Raw genomic sequence first — 20657 nt, forward strand, 5'->3', positions numbered from 1 at the left:
TTTGTACGTTTCTTAAAACTGCTTTGTTTGAACTCACCGCAGAACAACCTTCTGTAAAAGGACCATCTTCTCTATGGAATCGTGGGATGGGGAGGTATGAAGAAACACATTTCTTTCTTGGGAGATTTGAAATGAGAAAAACCTTTACCCTGACATAAAAACTCCCCTCCTCCTTCTCTTGGCAGGGATCAGGCACCAAAGAGAAATCTAAGCTAAGAGAAACCCACCTTCATACACATGCTAATACATCTATCAGGGGAGATAATGGGTGACTCAAGCTCTAGTCCTCCTTCAAGCAGAGGATAGAGGCATGGAGGACTTCAGACTAGAAAGCCTCCAAGAATAACCACCAGAAATGATTTCCAGGAAAAGCTTCTCTGACATGGCCGGACCTAGTCAGTGGGACTGATTATGCATCGGGCGGGTAGTCCGGGATGGTGGCGGCAGAGCAGTGGGGCAAATCCCCAATTGCGCACAACTCCGACACCACCCTGGCCCCCTCCCAACACCAGCCCAACTCAGGCCATTGGACAATCCCCAGTAAGAGAATGCAAATGCTTCCGCGTCCCCTGAGATGCTGCAGGCACCACTGGAGGCTAGCCCAGGCCAGCTCTGTACAACCTGACGTGACCCAAATGCCGCAGTCAAGTCCATGGAGGTGTGGAGAGCTGAACAGGGCATTGCTCCACCCCACAATGGTGCGATAGTGGCATGTCATTCTCCTGCCATTCTGTGGTGGGGCCCTGTGCCTCGCACCCCCCTGCTGCTGCCATACAGTGAGGCAAACTCTTCCATTCCCGGCAATGTGCATGTGCACACATAACATCGGGGCAGTCGGCATGTGCCGGGGGATTCCTTCCCCCATGCTAGAAACCAGCAGTGGCCGGGCACAGTCAGGGTGTGGAAAAGAGAGGGAATCAAACTTCTGAAAGCAAGGAGGAGATGATCCTTGGGGGCAGAGACCATCAGAATTGTCAGAACTCTTGACTGGGGTCCAGAGAGAGTGGCTATTAGCCATAGTGTAGCCTGGACAGCTGAAGGAACCTCAGGGTAACAGAGACAGAAACAGAGACTTAAACTAAGGATCCTGCACAAGATTTTAATATCTGATAGGGCAGGGACAAAGGATGGCAATTTATCTATGTCGTTTGCTCAGTCTCGGGCTCTGGTTGTCAATGTTTTCTATGAAATAAATACAATATAACTTTTGATACTCATAGTGGCTCTCCCACCATAATTTTCGGTTGGTGTTTTTTGTTTGCTTGTTCTGCAAGCATTGTTGTTGTTGTTATGTGCGAAGTCGTGTCCGACCCATCGCGACCCCATGGACAATGATCCTCCAGGCCTTCCTGTCCTCTACCATTCCCCGGAGTCTGCAAGCATAGGATATTTTAAAGGATCTGTCTTGCCCATTAAAAGTTCCAGTCAATACATTTTAAGTATACTCTGATTTAGCTGACTGGGCAGCCCAGACGATGTCCCCTGAACAATGGCCATATTGAACCTCCAAGGAAAACCTGGCATGGCATGGAGTTGCTCTAGCAGAGACATCATTACTTTTGTGCTCTTTGGGGAAGTACAGGGAATATCCCATGGGTCTCATAACAAACAGGAATCATAACAAAAGTTATATTCTTAGATATGTAAATGTGCCATTTCTCGGAGTTTACCTTAGGGATTACCGCTGGTTCAAAAGGGTGGAGAAATGCATCTGGAGTGTCGTAACATTTCAAAGTTAAATAACTTGTGAGCCCAGAGTCTGTAAGCTGGCATCTAGAAATTCTGAAATAGAAATTAAAACAGAGCATCTACAAAAATAAGGCAATAGGCCAGAAAAATGAGGGGAATCTGACTATTCTTCAGCCCATCAAGATTTCACGTGGTAAGTGTTTTGCTGAAATGGCATATTCAGATAGTGAATGAAGGAGCATTGATTTAAGACATAACATTATGCCTCCTTGATGGCATGAGCATCTGACATTATCAAAATACGCACCTGAGCAAAAAGCTAGTGAAGACTGACCGAGGAGATGCACCCTTCAGACATTATCTATTATAGAAAAGCATCAAGGAAGCTTTTAACTGAAGACTGGAAGGGTGGTTGGATTGGAATCAACATCAGAACGTATTAAATGTAGCACTTAGAAAGAACATAATATGTACACGCACAGATTTCTAATAGAATAAAACATTTAAAAAGTGTGAAAACAATACTGATATATTGAAGTTAGGTTTAAATAATGGAATCCCAAATTTGACTGCTAATTATCTCTGGGCATGTTCCTTATGCAATGGCACAAAATTTAGCAACCTGTCTAAAACTGGACACTTTCTTTTGCCGCTCCTGGAGAATAGTACTATCAGGGCTGTGCCTAGCACAGCTGTAGAGGAGGAGGGAGGGAATCAAACCCAGCTTGCCAGATTAGAAACTGCCACTCTTAAAAACTACAGTAGGCTGGAGAGGGTTGTAAAAAAAAATTTTTTTTTCTTCCGTCCAAAATACTGAACTTCGGGGGCATCTAATGAAGATGATGAGCAGTAGATTCAAAATGGGCAAAAGGAAATACAGCGAATGATTAAACTGCGGAATTTTGTTCCATAGGATATAGTGAAAGCCTCAGGCATAGACAGCTTTCAAATGGGATTAGACAGATTCGTAGCTCTATCAGTGGGTACTAATCATGGTGACTAAAGGGAACCTTCACATCCAGAGGCAGTAAACCTTTCAATAAAAGCACCAGGAGGCAACATCCTCCTAAAATGTGAGAAAGGACAGTGGAATAGATAGACGATTGGTCTAATCCAGCAGGGCTCTTCTTATGTTCTTAATTAAATGTCTCTACATGTCAATACCTTGAGTCATATCAGAACATTCCTTGTGGATAAATATGCATTTGGATGTGACTAGTATGGCAGAGTGCATTCACATCCCACTGAAATGGCTGGCATTTTAAACATGGGAATCTTTATCTCCTGTTGGATCTTATGCTGCGTTGTGGGGGGATTTGAGAAGAGGACAGGATCTCTATTCAAGTTCCCTCCCTGGATATATCTTAATTGTGTCACCTGGAATCACGTTCATTCAGTTGCAAAAAGCAGAGAGTGAAAACAGCACAATCCTTGCATGTCCTTGCAAAAATGTTGATTGCTCTGCATTATTTTTAGGAAGATGCTGACTATGACAAATGGAACCAGAGTGAAAGAATTCGTACTGCTCGGTTTGACTGACGACCGCAACCTTCAAATTTTGTTTTTTGTCCTATTGTTCAGCTCATTTCTGTTGACTGTCATGGGGAACTTACTCATCATTGTAATCACTCTGGTAGATCATCATCTTTATACCCCAATGTATTTCTTCCTACGACACCTTGCATATATGGACATTGGTCTTACCACTAGCATCATTCCCAAAGCATTGGCCAACATGGCTATGGGCTCTAAAATTATCTCCGTAGTAGGTTGCTTCATACAAACCTATGTACACCTCAGCCTGGGAACTACAGAATTCTTTCTGCTGGCAGTAATGTCTGTGGACAGGTATGTAGCTGTCTGCTACCCTCTTCGCTACTCAATGGTAATGAATGATGAAATCTGTTCAGTTCTAGTGATTTGCTGTTGGCTTGCAGGATTTTTGCTGGTTTTGGGTCCAGCACTGGACTTATTACTGATGTCATTTTGTGGCCCAAACATCATCAATCATTTTTACTGTGACAGCGGACCTCTACTCAAGCTCATTTGTGCAGACACGAGTCTCTTGCAACTCATATCTTTCCTTTCGGCTATATTTTGTCTCATTGGGACCTTGATAGTCAATGTTGTGTCCTACGTCTATATTATTTCTAGAATCCTGCGTATCCCGTCAACTGCAGGGAAGCAGAATGCTTTCTCCACATGTTTCTCACACTTCACTGTAGTTTTGTTTGCATATGGCAGTTGCATGTTCATGTATGTGAGGCCAAAAAGCACTAATAAGGAAGACTTCAAGAAATCAGTGGCTACCTTTAACATTATTATGTCCCCACTTCTAATCCCATTCCTGTACTGCCTGAGGAACAAACAAGTGAAGGAGGCCTTAATTGCAACCTGTAGACAGGGACTTCTGTTCTTCAAGAAGACAAAATGACCGGGGTCACCAATATGAAAACTTAAGTCAACATGACATTGTCAGGGAAATTCACCACTCTCAGGAGGAAGTTTCAACATAGGATCAATTTATGTATGACTTAGCAGACTTTTTGAATCCCTGCCAACGTACTGGTTGTCCTAAGGAATTAAGATTTTCTCACTCTTTGTAACATAATTTCTTTTTTAAAGTCATGTTACAGATTTGCAAATACTAGCACATTCGGGAAAGAATAAATTTAAAGTTAAATCCAATTTGATTCCAAATTGTTTTGAATATGAATTACTTGTGATGAAGTTGCCCAGTTACACTAAATGTGAATAACTAAATGTGACCATAGTCTGAGGAAGAGTGCTTGCATTTGAAAACTCATGCCTTGAATAAATCTTTGTTGAATTTAAAGGTGCCTGACTGGACTCTGATTTTGTTTTGTTGTGCTGCTTCCGACTGAGACGGCTACCCACTTGAATCTATCCGTGAATGATTAAGTTTCTGAGTTGGAACCCATGAATGTTTTCTGCTAATGGTGGATATCTTCTTCCATCCACAAAAGACTCCATATGATAAGCAGTGGTAATTTTATGCTAGAAGAATACAGCACCCATAGTGGAATGGATCCATGGCATCTAAGCCTATATTTGGAGAATTAAATATGTGTGCATTATTGGTTGCTCTCAGAGGTGAATGTTTCATGGTTAATATTTTGTCACTGCTGAGGGTTTCACATGGGATGAAGCCTTTTGGAAGAGAGCCTGGTGGGTGATTGGATTCCTTGGTTTTCAGGGCTTCCATATGAGGTGGCATGTAAACAAGCATCGCTTACCTGGCTGGGAGGCCAGGGGCTCAGTGCCAGGTGGCCTTTGGGGCAGCCAAAGCAGCTGGATGCCTGGTGGCTCCCCCCACATAGGTTGCCTTCTGCTTCAGTAGGCAAGGGGATCTGCTCTCCCGGCTGGGACTGGAGCAGATCCCCAGACGGGATCAGGAAGCTGTGGGTTTTGGTGCAGGCCACTGACTGCTAGGTCAGCCTTAGTCTCCTATGCTGTGCCAACCCTCCCATGGGGAGGTAATAAAGCTGTGGCCTTGTTTATACCCAGTATTGGTATGTTGCATCTTATTCCAGCCCTATATGACCTCCTGAAAGTCAATGCACAAGGAATGTGATCTCCAAAGTAGAAGTGCTGTTTAGTTTTGTGTTTAAACATTTATTTTCCATCTTTCCTTGTGGTTCAAGGCATGTTGCACTAATCATTCAAATATATGATAGATTGGGTGATCTGGATAGATTGGGTTATTACTGTAGGGAGGAAGCTCTAACCATTAACTATCAAAAAACATAAGTCATCATCTTTAAAAGTCAACCAAAAAGATCAACTTGGATCAACGGGGCACCCAAATAGAGCAATGCAAATTATTTAAGTACTTAGGTGTGACATTCTCAGAGACCCTGTCATGGAATGCCCATGTAGCATCCCTAAAAGCCTCAACAACAAAGACCTTGGGGGCAATCATGAGATTTTGCCATACAAAGGGGGGACACCTCATAGACCCAGCTGTCAAACTGTTTACAACTAAAATCATCCCCAGCTTACTGTATGGCATCGAAGTTTGGGGCAGGAAGCAGCAAGCACTCAGTGGCTTAGAATCCATTCAGAACACCTTCAAGAGACGTATCTTAGCTCTTCCCAAAGGGGCCCCGGCCGCCTTGATGAGGGCAGAACTTGGACTTCCTTCTTTTAGAGCTCGTGCTCATCTAGCCCTGCTAAAATGGTGGGAAAAGAATACATTGTCTACTGCAAACTCCTTTAGCCATCAGTGCTTTAACTCTGCCATAGAAGCTAAAGGGTCACTTTCTACCTGCACAGATGGTATCATTTCACACTACACTGTCCCAGATGATTTACTAGCAGAATCAGGAATAAACCTAAGAGAATGGGTTTTCTTACAGGATGGAAAAATCAACAGATCTTTAATTGTGCAGTCCAGGTGTGCACCATGGTTTAAGACCTTTAAAAAAGATCACAGCAGAGCCCCGTATCTGGGTAATATAAATGTGAGCAAGCTAAGAGTAGCGTTTCCAACCCTATTTCAGACAATGTCCTCTTCTGTTCTGACAGGGAGATATGCTCAGACTCCTCTGTTACAACGTCTCTGCATTTGTGGGAACACAGTAGTTGAAGATTTGCCACACTGTCTACTGGAATGCCCACTGTATACAGATCCAAGGAGGAAATTTTTAAATAAAATCATTCCAGGGGCATTTTCCTCAGCTCATGATAGATTAGGGTATTTGCTCTCCGATACGGACCCATTTGTGTCACAAAGACCATTTATACACTGGAGGTTTCATGCCAGGCTCCAGGCTGGAGTTTTAGTTGTGGCAGGTTGCCTCACCTCTTCCTGCACCCACACAGGGGAGTATTTGGCCCGGTATGCCTCACCTGCCCCTGATTTGTGCTCCTGCACGAGAGCCGGGGCAATGAAGTTCCCAGTGCATAAACGGTCAAAGGGTTGCCACCATAGCTTTGGCCGCAAGAAAGATTCGAGCTGCCCTTGCGGCAAATACTGCGGGCTAATGAGCAGAAGGTATGGGTAAATGTATGTAATTTTTACACTGTGTTTATTTTTTAATAATTTTATTGTATCTGATCTTGCAATGGCCTATGGCCGAGAGCAATAAAGTTTGACTTGTATATATATTCAGTGAAACCTTTATTGAATACAGCAGACTTCAACATTCACCCGTCTTCCCCTTTAAATATGACTGCTTTCCAAACCTCCTCGAAAGCTCAATGAAAGAGGGAGACCCCCTTCACCTCTTCAGGGAGGCCATTCCACAGAGCAGAAACCAAGATGGAGAAGACTTGGATTTGGTTGATCCCATACGGACCAAGATAAATGGTGGAACAGCCAGCAAACGTCTGCTGCATGACCAAAGTTAGAACCAAAGATGAAATTGGGGGAACACAGCGTGCTCTTGCTGCGCAGAAATAGGGAGGGAAACACTGTGTAACAACAAACGGTTCTTGATAAGTATTTATCCACTATAGAAAAAGTGTATTCAAAACTTCAAGACAGCCTTTCTCAACTTTTTTTACTGTTGAGAACCCCCTGAAACATTCTTCAGACTTTAAGAAACAACAGAAGTGGTGCAATTCTGCAGAAAATGTTTGGGAAGCAGAGCTGTGGACTTGCCCACCTGGGCCCCCTCCCCTTCCCACTCCCTTCAGGCCCCTTATAGGCCATTGGGGGAGGGGGTCTACATGATCCTATAAAGTCATATCACCCCCTAAATGTTTAACAAATTTAAAATATATATCAAATAATAATGAAGTCCCAGCCATTTGGGAAACACTTCCAGGGCCATCAAGAAACACGAGGGTTTTATGAAATCATTGGCTGAGGAAGCCTGTACTGTGGGGGTGTGAACTTTACTAGAGCCAGTTTGGTGTAGTGGTTAGGAGTGCGGACTTCTAATCTGGCATGCCAGGTTCGATTCTGCACTCCCCCACATGCAACCAGCTGGGTGACCTTGGGCTCGCCACGGCACTGATAAAACTGTTCTGACCGAGCAGTGATATCAGGGCTCTCTCAGCCTCACCCACCCCACAGGGTGTCTGTTGTGGGGAGAGGAATGGGAAGGCGACTGTAAGCCGCTTTGAGCCTCCTTCGGGTAGGGAAAAGCGGCATATAAGAACCAACTCTTCTTCTTCTTCTTCTACTACAAAAAGTTGACATTTAGAGTTTGATGGATTCGCAGAAGTGTCCCCAATTCTGGGAAAGAAATTCAGAGAATCAGAAAAGGTCTCATCAAAATTCAGAGAGGGGAACTGAAAAGTAGCCAAACAGCTTGCATTCTCTATAGGATGCCAGAAAAGTGGCCTTCCACACTGAACCTCTAAGGAAAACCTATTTGTTAGAGAGGAAACTCCCAGAGCATGGAATTACTGTAGCAGGGACATAGTGACTTTTGTGGTCTCTGGGGAAGTGCAGGCAATATCCCATAAGCCCCACAACAAACAGGGAGCAAAACAAAATATATATTCTTAGATTTGTGGATGTGTCACATCTCAGAGGTTTATTGCTGGTCCAAAAAGGCGAAGAAGTGCATCTGGAATATGTGAAGGTGGATTATTTGCTAATATAACATTTTGGAGGTAAATAACTCTTGAGCCAATCAACGGAAGAGCCTGAACGCTGGTGTTCAGAGGCTCAGGACATACACTAGAGGAAGAAATGAGAAGAATGAAGCCTGAACAAAACTAAGGCAATAGGGCAGAACAATGGGGGTGGGGGAAGCTGAAAGTCCTACATCCAATGGTGCGTTTTCATGGTAAGTGTTTTGCTGAACTATCATACATGGATAGTGAATGAAGATGCATTTAATTTAAAATATAATATTATACATCAAGTCCACCCCTACCCCCCAGAATCATTAACTTTTGGTCATCTAATCAAGGTGACAGAGAGTAGATTCAGCATGGACAAAGGAAATCCAAAAACAGATTAAAATATGAGATTTGTTGCCAAAGGATGTAGTCAGAACCTCAGGCACAGAGAACTTTAAGAAGAGTTTAGACAGATTCATGGAGTCCAGGTCTATTAGTAGCTACGAGCCATGGTGACTAAAAGGAACCTCCACATTCAGAGGCAGTAAACCTCAGAATATAACAACCAGCCGGATACATCAGGGAACTTCCACAGTCTCTATGTCCTGATGTGGGACCCCCAGAACTGGTTGGCCACTATGTGTGAAAGGATGTCGGGATAACTGAACCACTGGCGTGACCCAGCAGGGCTCTTCTTATGTTCTTAATGAGATTTCAATATATGAAAATAATTGCAGCCTGATGAGAAACATTCCTTGTGCATAAAGATGAAATAGGATATGATTAACAAGAATTCAGGACCTTTTTATGTCTCACTGAAACGGCCAGTATACTGAATATGGAAACACATACCTCCCACTGAACCTTATGCTGTGTTGGGAGGAATCTGTGACAGGGACTGGGTTTCCATTCATGTTCTCTCCCTGTATCCGTCTTAATTTGGTCACCTAGGATCATGTTCTCTCAATTGCAAAAAGGAGAGAGGAAAAAGCACGATCCAGATTTCTTACAAAATGTCAGTGCAAAACATTGATTGCTCTGCATTATTTTTAGGAGGAGGCTGACCATGGCGAACGGGACCAGAGTGAAGGAATTCATACTGCTTGGTTTGACTGATGACCACAACCTTCAAATTTTGTTTTTTCTATTCCTGTTCAGCACGTACTTGTTGACCATCATGGGGAACTTACTCATTATCATAATCACACTAATGGACCATCGTCTCCATACTCCAATGTATTTCTTCCTACGACACATTGCATTTGTAGAGATCGGTTACACCACCACCATCATGCCCATCACATTGTCCAATATGGCTATGGGTCATAAAACTATCTCTGCAACGACTTGCTTCACACAGAACTTTTTATACTTCAGCCTGGGGACTACAGAGTTCTTTCTGCTGGCAGTCATGTCTGTGGACAGGTATGTAGCTGTCTGCTACCCTCTTCATTACTTAACCATAATCAATGATCACACCTGTTCATTGCTGGTGCTTTGTTGCTGGGTAACAGGATTTTTGCTAGTGTTGGGTCCGGCAGTAGGTTTATTTCAGGCGTCATTTTGTGGTTCAAATATCATCAACCATTTTTTCTGTGACAACGGACCTCTACTCAAGCTCGTTTGTGCAGACACGAGTCTCTTGCAATTCATGGCTCTCCTTTCGGCTATATTTTCTATCATCGGGACCTTGGTGGTCAATGCGGTGTCCTACGTCTATATTATTTCTAGCATCTTGCGCATCCCGTCAACTGCAGGGAGGCGCAAGGCTTTCTCCACTTGTTCCTCACACATCACTGTAGTCGGCATCACCTATGGCAGCTGCATTTTCTTGTATGTAAAGCCAAAAGGCAATAGTAGTTTAGACTACAGAAAGTCAGTGGCTGTCCTTAACACAGTTATGGCACCACTTCTAATCCCATTCATATATTGCCTAAGGAACAAACAAGTGAAGGAGGCCTTAACAGATGCATTTAGACAGGGGCTAGTGCCCTTTAAGCATGGGGGATTATAGGAAACACCAGCATGAAAACAAAAGCCAGTATGACATCAACAGGAAAATTCACCACTATTGCAGGGAGATGCCAATATACAGTCAATCTATACATTACTTTCCAGACTTTTGTTTGTTTGTTTGTTTATTTATTTATTTATATTTTTATACCGCCCTTCCCTACGGCTCTGGGAGGTTTACAGAAAACATTTCAGAATATTACATGGAACAGTTAAAATCCAAACCAACATATTGTTTCTCCTTAGGAGCATTTTTTTGTCTCACCTCTTAAAGTTTTATTTGTTTTCAAAACAGGTTAGGTATTTTAGACCTTCCTAACCCCATTTGGTTACTATGAGGTCACTGTGCAGGATTTTAGCCTTCAGGATGCAAATTCATCTTTTCAGAAGCTTCTGAATAACATGAGGCTTACACGGACTGCATTGTTGCTTTTTGCAAGGACTTGCATTTGCACTTGCAGCATTTGGCAAGGGTGCTAGGTGCCACCTCTGGGGCAGGTGGGGAAGTGGAGAAAATGCCTGTTTGGCCTCCCAGAGGTGGTATTCATGAGATACAAAGCAAAGAACCTTCGGGGAGGGTAGTATATAAATATGAATAAATAAATAAAATAAAATAAATAAAGAGAGGGGGCACCAGACCAACGAGAGACAAGGTAGAGGCAGTGCAGAGTTGGGAATCCTGGTGGCCTTTTAGGGTAGCAGCGTATGGAGACAGATGAGGGCAAGCAGCATATGGCAAGGTGACAGCCTTTGATCACTGGCACAGGCAGTTCTGTCTCTACTTGTGTTTTTGCAAACAGCAACTGAATTCCAGGGGATTGGTTGGCTGTTTTGACAAGGAATTATCATTGGCTGTATTTGGTTGTGTGACACAGTCTACTGATGTAACAGAATTAATTTTTGCTATATATTCCCTGTCATGTAAAGAGTTCATAGTGTGAGGAAGAGTGCTTGGACTCGAAAGCTCACATCCTAAATAAATCTTTGTTGGTCTTAAAGGTGCTACTGGACTCTGATTTCATTTTCTTTTTTGTATGTCTAAGCAGTATGGGATCTCAGATTTCACATAGAATAAAATAATTTTCCTTCTGAGCATAACACTGTGGCTTTCTGAGGTTTATTCTTTGATGACGATCCCTTCTGTTACGTTAGTGTTACATTCGGGTTTGCATGGCTTATGTATGATTATTCGGGGGTGAGGGTCCAGTGATGGAACTCAGGACTCCATCAAGGTCTTGGGAACAGTAATGGTGACCACAGGACAAACCAGCCATTTTCCATGAGTTTTATTTTCAACATACAAATGGATCAAGTTTGGTGGAAGACACATGGAAGGGAATGCACAAGGAGTACACAGCATACTGTTGCTGTGCAAAAAGAGAGAGAGAAACATTTCTTGATAAGAATATTGGGGAAAAAGTATATCCAAAACTTTAAGAAAGTCTTTCTCAACCTTTTTACCACTGGGAAAACCCTGAAACATTCTTCAGGCTTCAAGAAACCCCAGAATTCGTGCAATCCTGCAGAATATGGTTGGGAAGCAGTGCTGTGGACATGCCCACCTGGGGCCCATCCCCTTCCCACTCCCCCCAGGCCTATCACTGGCCATTGGGTGGTGTCCACATGATTATATATGGTCACATCACCCCATAAATGTTTAACAAATTAAAAAATATATATTAAAAATAATTGTCCCACCCATTCGTGAAATACTTTCAGGGCCATCAAGAAACTCCAGGATTTCACAAAACCCTGCTTTTTAGGAAAATCTTTTTTATTTTATAAAAGTATACTGAAATAAAGAAATAGGTATTGATTACCATATATCCTGATCCCTCATCCTCCCACAGTCCCTATATCCTGATTGGAGCTTCATTTGGTAAGGTAATCCAGGTAGAAGCTCTACTGCTCCTGAAATTCTTCCAGTGGCATTTTGTTGACTATAGACGTTAGTTTTGCCATTTTCTCTAAATCAGCAAGTTTATCCAGCCATAGTTCAATAGTTGGTATCTCCACATTCTTAATTTCTAGCGCTGGAACAAAAAATACTTTTTTTCAGAGGTCAGTCCCACTGAGTTCAAAAAGATGTATTCGGCGGGGCGGGGGGGGGGAAAGTAATTGTTTAAAAAGTCATTGTTACATCCCAAATATTGTCCAAACACTACTGGATGAAAATCAAGGCCAACTAGTTCCTAGTTAAACCACTAGTCTTATCAGCCAGGGAATAGAAAAGAGATGCCATCATTTTCTTGTTTGCCCTTGATTGGGAACCATATGAGTTTCCTTTTAAATAACAACTGCCAAAATGCTCCACCATTTGGGAGAGGTCTTGAAGAAACAGTGCAGCTAGTAAGTTGATGCCAAACAGTGAAGGGAATACAAGCAAGGAAAGAGAAAATATATGTTTTTATCTGAAGAGAGTTTAAAGGGCAAATGAAAGGGCAGGGAAGGAGAGCAGATCCTACAAGCCAAGGATTTGGCCACATAATCCAAAATTCTCCACCAAGAAGACACATTTATGGCTAATTTCCCATGAAATTATAGATTCTTTTCCAACACACTCTTTATAGCTCTGCTTCCACAAGATAACTCCACTGATTTTCTCAAGGGACACAATTTAAGAAATGTTTGCCCACATGAGGATAACTTCTTAGCAAGGAAATTAGATAATTGTGTCAAATGTAACCAGAATTAATGTGTTCAAATGTAGTATGATATTCTCTCATTGGTTTATGAGAAATGTGAAAATTGATCGTTTTATGCAGTTAAGCAGTAAAATGATGATGTTATTTTAAACGATAAAACAACACCATTGTTGTAAAAAATAGACATTGAATCTAAGATCTGCAATAAAGCCTTCTTTAAAATAACAGCAGAATCCTACATGAGAGGGAGGAAGGGAGAGATATGTTCTCAGATTTGGCATTTATGACAATGAATCCCTTGCGCTGCTAAATTATACACAGTTTATACATAGGACAGAAAGTCTCCTTCTCGGTCCAACCAAATTCTGCAATGTTTGAATGTTTTGGAAATAGTGTTTTAACATTGATTTTAAATCATGATTAGGTCTTATATGTATTTAAAAAAATTTTTCCCTGTACCCAAATATTTCTCTGTATTTTCTTGACATTCTAAATGTACATTTAAATTTTGGTCTGAATGACCATAAATAAAATTTGACTGATTGATTGAACGTGTTCCTAAGAATATTTTCCTGGGCATAGGCTTCATTGAACAGACCTTAGCAGGACAAGTGAAATGTTTTTTTTTAGACTATGCTTGATTTGTTCTAAATGGATGAAGATGTTTCTGTAAGGTAAATTACAGTTTCAGCTAATGATAATTCCTGTGTTTATTTGTAGATATATAAAACATATATTCAAACATTTATTTTTGTACACATAAAACAAATTTTGCCCAGCGTTAATATGCTATAATGTGACAGCTTTTGTCCATTTTGCTTGGCTTCTTAATTTTTTCATTTATACCAAGTCTTTCTTCTTAAGGTAACTTAGGATGTCAATTCACAATTGAAGGATTCAGAGTTTTCAATGTTATAAAGTTTAACTTAAAAAAAACCTGAGAGGCTGTTGGTCCCATATTGACTGTATGAGGCTCTTACATCCACTTAATTTTGTTCAGTACAAAATGCATGAGTTTTATTTTAGACCCCCTCCCATCATATTTAGTATCTAATTTTATTTTTAGAAAACAATGGCAGTCACACTGATTTTTATAAATACTACAATATCATATGCTCATTTAGTTCTACATTATACATCTGGCCTTATTAACGCAATAGCTTGCAAAGACAGCATTGTGAGGAAAGTCTTCTGTCAATTATGGCCAAAATAAATTAGACAGACAGGTAAACAGACAGATACAGTTCACTGTGTTCACTTCTCCATTGTTATGTTTTGGCTTTTGTCCTGCATGGCAATTACCTATGCTTTTTCTATGGTGATTCTTCTACCTTACATGGTGATTGCAATCATGATCTATTGCAGCTCTTCAGAGGACAGCAACATAATCAAGGATGCATTGCTAAGCATATTTCCTTGGGTAAGAGCCTCCTGGACTCAATTTTATTTACTTCCTAGTAGACTTGTGTGGAAAGATATTAGAAAGGCAGAAGAAATAATGCTCTAAAGTTTCTCTCAAACTGAAGAAGTAAAGGAACACAGAGTGAGGTGGCACACTCTTCTTGTTTTATTGCTTGATCCTGGACTGAGCGGGGTCTTGACCTAGATAGCCTCTTCCAATTCTATGATTTTATGTTCTAAGTTCTTACTCTACCACATCAACCTCTTTGATTAAAATCAGTCCTTCTTTCTCCAGAACCCCGTGATTTTTTGAGTGATGGTTTTAGTGTTCCTCCTTACCATTTCCTTTAGTGCCTGCTTTACCATGTCATTTTTCAACGTGAAGATAAAAGGGTTCAGGAAGGGGCAGACAATGGTGGTAAGAACAGCAGGCACCTTGTGTACTTCTAGAGTTTCCTTCTGGGATGGTGTGACATAGATAAAGATGGTGATGCCGCAGGAGATGGAGATAATGGTCAGATGTGACGCACAGGTGTTGAAGGCTTTTGACCGGCCCATGGTAGTCGAGATGCGCAAGATCGCTGAGATGATGTACATGTAGGAGACCAACGTCAAGACCAGCGAGCAAAGGACGACGAGAGAGGAGAGCAGAAAGTCCATCAGCTCAATGAAATGTGTGTCCGAGCAGGATAGATTCAACAGGGGGCCACTGTCGCAAAAGAAATGGTTGATGACGTTGGACTTGCAGTACGATAACCTGGTGATCATAATGGTGGGGCAAAGGACAGAGAGGAAGCCACCCAACCAGCTGCCCAATAACAACTGGATACACACACGGCCATTGATGATGGCGTGGTACTGGAGCGGCTTACAGATGGCAGCATAGCGGTCATAGGACATGGAGGTCAACAGGAGGAATTCTACCGTGCCCAGGAAGAAGTAGAAATAGGACTGGGCCATGCAGCCAGGAAAAGAGATGGTTTTGTCATTAGAAAAGAGATTCCACAGTAGCTGAGGGCTAATAACGGAAGTGAAGAGGATGTCAAGCACAGAGACGTTGCTAAGGAAAAAGTACATGGGGCTGTGGAGCCGACTGTCCGCCAACACAATTGAAATGATAGCCATGTTGCTCACCAGGGAAACAATGTACATAGCCAGAAAGAGGCACGCAAGGAGGACTTCCCCTTGACGCCCAACAGAAAAGCCCGTCAGGATGAATTCAGACACGCTCCGATTCTCAATCATGCTTTTTCTTCATTGCTTAGCCAGTTTACCTGAAGGATTTAAGAAAGAGCATCATTAAGAGAAAGTCTTGTCCCCGTCACAGCACAAGGCCCAACCCAAGTCATATTTCTAACATCTTTTCCAATACCTTATCTAGAAGGGAGGGCAATCCTGATTATGGAGAGACAGTGTTTTGTCTAAGGCAGACAAGAGAACACCTGGATCAAGAAGAACATTTGAACCCATGGATCTGCTTTCTACTGAGTCTGAGCTTTGATCCAGCAAGGTGAGTCTTGCTTGCTCTGGATGGCAGCAGATCTCAGAGGTCTCAGAAGCCTTTCACATCCCTTGCTACCTGATCCTTTCAACTGGACATTCAGGGGATTCAACCTGGGGCCCTCTGCATGAAAATCTTGATGTTCTACATTTCAGCTATGACCCTTTCCTTTCTCAACCCTCTCCTGAATTCAGGTGGTAACACAGTTGATCTTATTATGGAGAACGAGAACAAAGAAACAAGACCTGCATTTTCCGGAAGCACTACAGTTTGCCTGGTTCTCACCTCTATCCTGTCATTAAAAATAATGAATATAGCCAAGAATGCACATTGATATATGATGGCAGATGGAGGAGCTAACATTAAGAGTTTCACACGTGTTGAGTAATGCACTCTCAATCCACTTTCAAGGTGCTTTTTGAATATATGGAACGGTAAAATCCACTTACTAATGATCATTAAAGTGCATTTAAAGTAGAACGAAAGTGCCATCTCCAATCGCCATCAGGCTGTTAATTTTGTTGATGGTGGGGGGGGGAGCACAGAATGGAAGAGAGGAAGGGAGAGGATGAGAAAAAGGAAAGCATTTGGTTGTCATCTACCATATCCTCAACCATAGACCGGGCAGAAGAGTGCCATTTTACAGCCCTGAAGAACTTTGAACTCTTACGGCCCAGATCACATTTGACCAGGCTGGATCCAGGCCAAAACACTCCTAGTTCTGGTCGAGGCCAGGTGGACATCTGTACAGTCAGGGATCACCGGCATGTTGGTATTTGCTGAGTGTAGGAAATGCATTGGTGAAGATGAACCCTTGTTCTGATATTCTTATGCTCTAAGAATTTGAAGCCTGAATCTTTAATAGGGGACAAGTAGCCTTAACATTCTGTCTGCCTCAAGAAAGACAGAATTTTGTGCACCCAAGCTCATCTGTTCCCATCCCTCCATTTTGCCGTCCCACCACCCTACTGCTTCATTGAATTCCTGCTCATTCATTTTCGTAAGCTCCTGGGAGGGGGGAAATCTCCAAAAGTCTCCATTCTTCTTCCAAAATCCCCAACAACCTCCCTTCCATGCACCTTTCTGAGCTGAATAATCTCTGCAAGTTTCCTTCACCCTTCTGGAAACACCTGGTTCATTTATTCCGAGGTCACATGTCCCACTCATTCTCAATGGTGTTTTACAACTTCTTTCCCTTCCTGTGGTCTATTCTGCTTGTTCAAGGAGTGTCAAAGTAGCTCTCATGAACCAAAGGTCCTGCATAATGCAGGGGGTTGGACTAGATGACCCATGAGGTCCCTTCCAACTCTATTATTCTATGATTTTATGATTCTAAGATGACTAGTATTCTATTTTTAGTGACGTCGACCAGGGACAACCCTTCTGGGTGACCACAAACAATTAATAGGTCTGTCTGACTGTTTCTCTGTCTAGGAACCTACCTGTTAGATGTTACTGTAAATATCTGCTCTTCTGATGTTTCTGTCTCTATCTGGACCTCGCCATCCACAAGAAAACTGAACTCCAGTAGAAACCCATCTCTCTGCATTCTCTCTGGCAGATACTCGTGGCCCTGAGTTCTCTTATTGTCCTTTAAACCTCCAAGCTTATTACTTGGGCTACAGAGAAACAGCCTCAGGGGACTGTAGTGAAGACATGATGGGATATTGAGTCGAACAGGGATTTCTACAACGGTTTTATCCAGCAACGTCTAGAAGCAGAAGACAGATAGTAACTTCTTTTCTTATTCAAGCAGACAGCCATGTTGGTCTGAAGCAGCAGAAGAAAGCTTGAGTTTGACAGCACCTTTAAGACCAAATAAGTTTTATTCAAGGTGTGAGCTTTCATGTGCACAGCACAATTCATCAGACAATGACATGGGAGATACTCTCTGCTTATATATGTGGTCTTGTAACTCCCATGTAATTTTCTGGCAAAGCGTGTTCTGCACGCAGGAAAGCTTACACCAGCCTTTCTCAACTTTTTTTTACCGTTGAGAACCTGCTGAAAAATTCTATAGGCTTCAGAAAGCCCCAGAAGTGGTGCAACCATGTAGAATATAGTTGGGAAGCATAGCTGTGGACCTTCTTGGTGGCCTCCCATTCAAACAGTAACAAGGGCTCACCCTGCTTAGCTTCTGAGATGGGGTGAGATAAGGCTAACCGGTGGCATCCACCATAAGTGTGTCTCTTAAGAAAACAGAGTATTTGAAGCCATTTTGAAAAATACCCCCCAAAATGGAAACAAACCATTTTTCCTACCAGGGAGAAGACAACTCTACAAAAAAGATTAATCTTGGAATTTGATGTCTGTGGATCTCTATGGGAAAATGTGGTGGATTGGGATCACAGTAAATCGGGGAATGGATTGAGATTCAGTTAAAGGAAAGACAAGTCCCACCTACAATGTTATTAATCCTTCACAAGCTCATGTTTTATTGTCCATCGCAAATTAAAACCTTTCTTCAGGCTTAGGAATGAAGGGACATTCTGATAGGAGACCATGGGGGTCCACATTCCCTTATGAACTTATACCACCCAACTCAGGAGACTGTCTCAGGATGGTGTAAAACATTAAATACAACAACATTAAAAAAAACAATCAAATTAAAATGAAACAAAAGTTAGAACTAAGCATAACTTAAACAATATCAGCAAGAAACAGCATCAAAACCATTGTCAGCATCTACAAAGGGTGCTGTACCACACTCCGATCACCTGAACCTAGACTCCAGTAGGATGGCTTTGGGAGGGGGGGTGTCAGTAGATGTTAATTGATTGTACACACATGAACTCATGAAGCAGCTTTATCCTAAATCAGACCCTTGGCCCACTAAGTTCAGAATTGTCTACTCAGACTGGTAGGAACTCTCCTGGGTCACAAGCACTTCACCTAAATCTATCTCCTTTCAACTGGAGATGCCAGGAATTAAACCTGGGACTTTCTGCAGATGCTCTACCACTGAGCCATAGCCCTTCCCATTTACAACTGCTAAGACGATGTATGATTGTGTACCTTTTTACAGACTTTTCCCTTTAAAATCTTGTTTTCTTTCAAAGCAGCTAGAATGTTTTCCATAATCATATTGCCAATCCTTTGAATTGTCCTCCTCAGAACCTCCTTGACAGAATCATTCTTCAGAGTGAAGAGGAATGGGTTCAAAAGAGGGAAGACCATGGTAGTCAGAATGGCAGGCACTTTGTGGGCCTCCAGTGTCTCTTTCCGTGAAGGAATTACATAGGTGAAGATGGAGATCCCACAGGAGAGAGAGACCAACGTGAGGTGCGTGGCACAGGTGTTGAAGGCTTTCATCCGGCTGCTGGTGGTGGGGATGTGCAGAATGGTTGAGATGATATACACATATGAAATTAGTGTCAGGGTGGCTGAACCAACAATCACAAGAGAAGACAGCATGAAATCCATTAATTTAATGAAATGGGTGCTGGTGCATGACAACTCTAGCAGAGGTACAGTATCACAGAAGAAATGGTTGATACGGTTAGATTTACAAAAGGACAACTTGCTAATCTGGATGATGGGACAGAGGACAGAGAGGAACCCACCGAACCAACATGCCAGAACTATCTTGACACATACACCCCCACTCATGATGGTGTGATAATGCAGAGGTCTACAAATGGCAGCATAGCGATCATAAGACATGGATGTCAATAAGAAAAACTCCACTGTGCCCAACAAGAAGTAAAAGTAGAGCTGAGCAATACAGGCTGGGAAGGAAATAGATTTGTCCCCAGAAAAGAGGTTCCACAGCAGCTGTGGACTGATAACGGAGGTGAATATGATGTCCAATATGGAGAAGTTCGAGAGGAAAAAATACATAGGAGTATGGAGCTGCGTGTTTCCTAACACAAGGCAGAAGATTAGTATGTTGCCAGCCAGGGATGTGATGTACATAGCTAGAAAGACCACAGCAAGAAGGAGCTCTCCTTGATGTCCAAGGGAAAAACCCATTAAGATGAATTTAGTCACAGTTCTATTGGAGGTCTCCATCTCCTGTCACTTTTTTGCCTGCCACTTAGAAATATGTGACACCTGTGAAGGGTAAGACAGCAGTTAAGGATTCCATATCACTATATGTACTTAAAGCTTCAGGTTTTCATGTTCACAAAGATAATTTGAGAATCAATTTCCCATTATCTGCCATTACTGATTTCTGCTGCTTTTGTTCTCTTCCACTTATAAAAATCTCAGCACTGGATGTTCTAAACTAGGGGAAGTCAACCTGTGGTCCTGGCAGGGGCTCATGCAAACACTGGCAGGGGCTCATGGAAATTGTAGTCCATAGACATCTGGAGGACCACAGGTTGACTACCCCTGTTCTAAACCCCAATTTCTCATTTTCCATGTCTTCCTGAGTATCAATATCTGTTATTGTTTATTGTAGTTGATGTTCTCATAATCATCTTATTATTAGTCATCTTCTTCATCATCACCATCTTAAAAAGGAAATAAATAACAAAAGGATGATAATGAAGACCAAGTTATTAATAATAAAATGATGATGATGATGATGATGATAACTTCAGAACATTTCCAATTTTTTGATGTGGACCTTGGCTATATCAAGAGAGAAAAATGAAATTTTAATGTATGATGGAAGGCTAAATATTCAAATTTTAAAACATAAATTGAGGCTGTTAAAAGTAAACAAGAAGTGTGTCATCCACAACTGACCACATTTTTATGGGTTGAAATGTTTTCTTTCATACATTTTTAGAATCTTTGAGCAATAAATAAGAAATGAAGTATTCAAGTAATTGTTTCCTTACACAGAATACAGAATGCAGCATCAGCTGAGAGCAGAACAATGCTTATGTGACAAATCAGATGATATTTAAATCAATTTA

The 20657-nt window shown here is 42.0% G+C and overlaps 4 protein-coding genes across 4 annotated transcripts; 2 read left to right on the plus strand and 2 right to left on the minus strand.

Moving 5' to 3' along the window:
• Positions 1–1751: 1751 nt before the first annotated feature.
• On the plus strand, positions 1752–4346 carry LOC143826394 (olfactory receptor 6E1-like). The gene is made up of 2 exons (XM_077315180.1): positions 1752–1882; positions 3166–4346. Exon 2 carries the CDS (start codon positions 3170–3172, stop codon positions 4121–4123), a length of 954 nt encoding a protein of 317 aa, XP_077171295.1. The 5' UTR covers positions 1752–1882; positions 3166–3169; the 3' UTR covers positions 4124–4346.
• A 4949-nt stretch (positions 4347–9295) lies between these two features.
• LOC143826397 (olfactory receptor 6E1-like) lies at positions 9296–10290 on the plus strand. The gene has a single exon (XM_077315184.1). It carries the CDS (start codon positions 9296–9298, stop codon positions 10241–10243), a length of 948 nt encoding a protein of 315 aa, XP_077171299.1. The 3' UTR covers positions 10244–10290.
• A 4274-nt stretch (positions 10291–14564) lies between these two features.
• LOC143826549 (olfactory receptor 6J1-like) lies at positions 14565–15533 on the minus strand. Its single transcript, XM_077315386.1, has one exon. It carries the CDS (start codon positions 15531–15533, stop codon positions 14565–14567), a length of 969 nt encoding a protein of 322 aa, XP_077171501.1.
• A 25-nt stretch (positions 15534–15558) lies between these two features.
• On the minus strand, positions 15559–19800 carry LOC143826551 (olfactory receptor 6J1-like). The gene is made up of 3 exons (XM_077315389.1): positions 18805–19800; positions 17232–17500; positions 15559–15562 (listed from the first exon to the last, which is right to left on the minus strand). Exons 1-3 carry the CDS (start codon positions 19798–19800, stop codon positions 15559–15561), a joined length of 1269 nt encoding a protein of 422 aa, XP_077171504.1.
• Between the last annotated feature and the right edge of the window lie 857 nt (positions 19801–20657).

This window comes from Paroedura picta, chromosome 16 (assembly GCF_049243985.1).
Source record: "Paroedura picta isolate Pp20150507F chromosome 16, Ppicta_v3.0, whole genome shotgun sequence".
NCBI lineage: Eukaryota > Metazoa > Chordata > Lepidosauria > Squamata > Gekkonidae > Paroedura > Paroedura picta.

Bases quoted from the DNA above. Each gene is read 5' to 3' on its own strand.
- LOC143826551 (XM_077315389.1), bottom strand. From the start codon at position 19,800: ATGGAGACCTCCAATAGAACTGTGACTAAATTCATCTTAATGGGTTTT. The intron at 17,501-18,804 runs GTACACAATCAT...TTCTGCTTCTAG, and splicing joins AGGGAAAAGTCTGTAAAAAG to ACGTTGCTGGATAAAACCGT.
- LOC143826397 (XM_077315184.1), top strand. From the start codon at position 9,296: ATGGCGAACGGGACCAGAGTGAAGGAATTCATACTGCTTGGTTTGACT.
- LOC143826549 (XM_077315386.1), bottom strand. From the start codon at position 15,533: ATGATTGAGAATCGGAGCGTGTCTGAATTCATCCTGACGGGCTTTTCT.
- LOC143826394 (XM_077315180.1), top strand. From the start codon at position 3,170: ATGCTGACTATGACAAATGGAACCAGAGTGAAAGAATTCGTACTGCTC.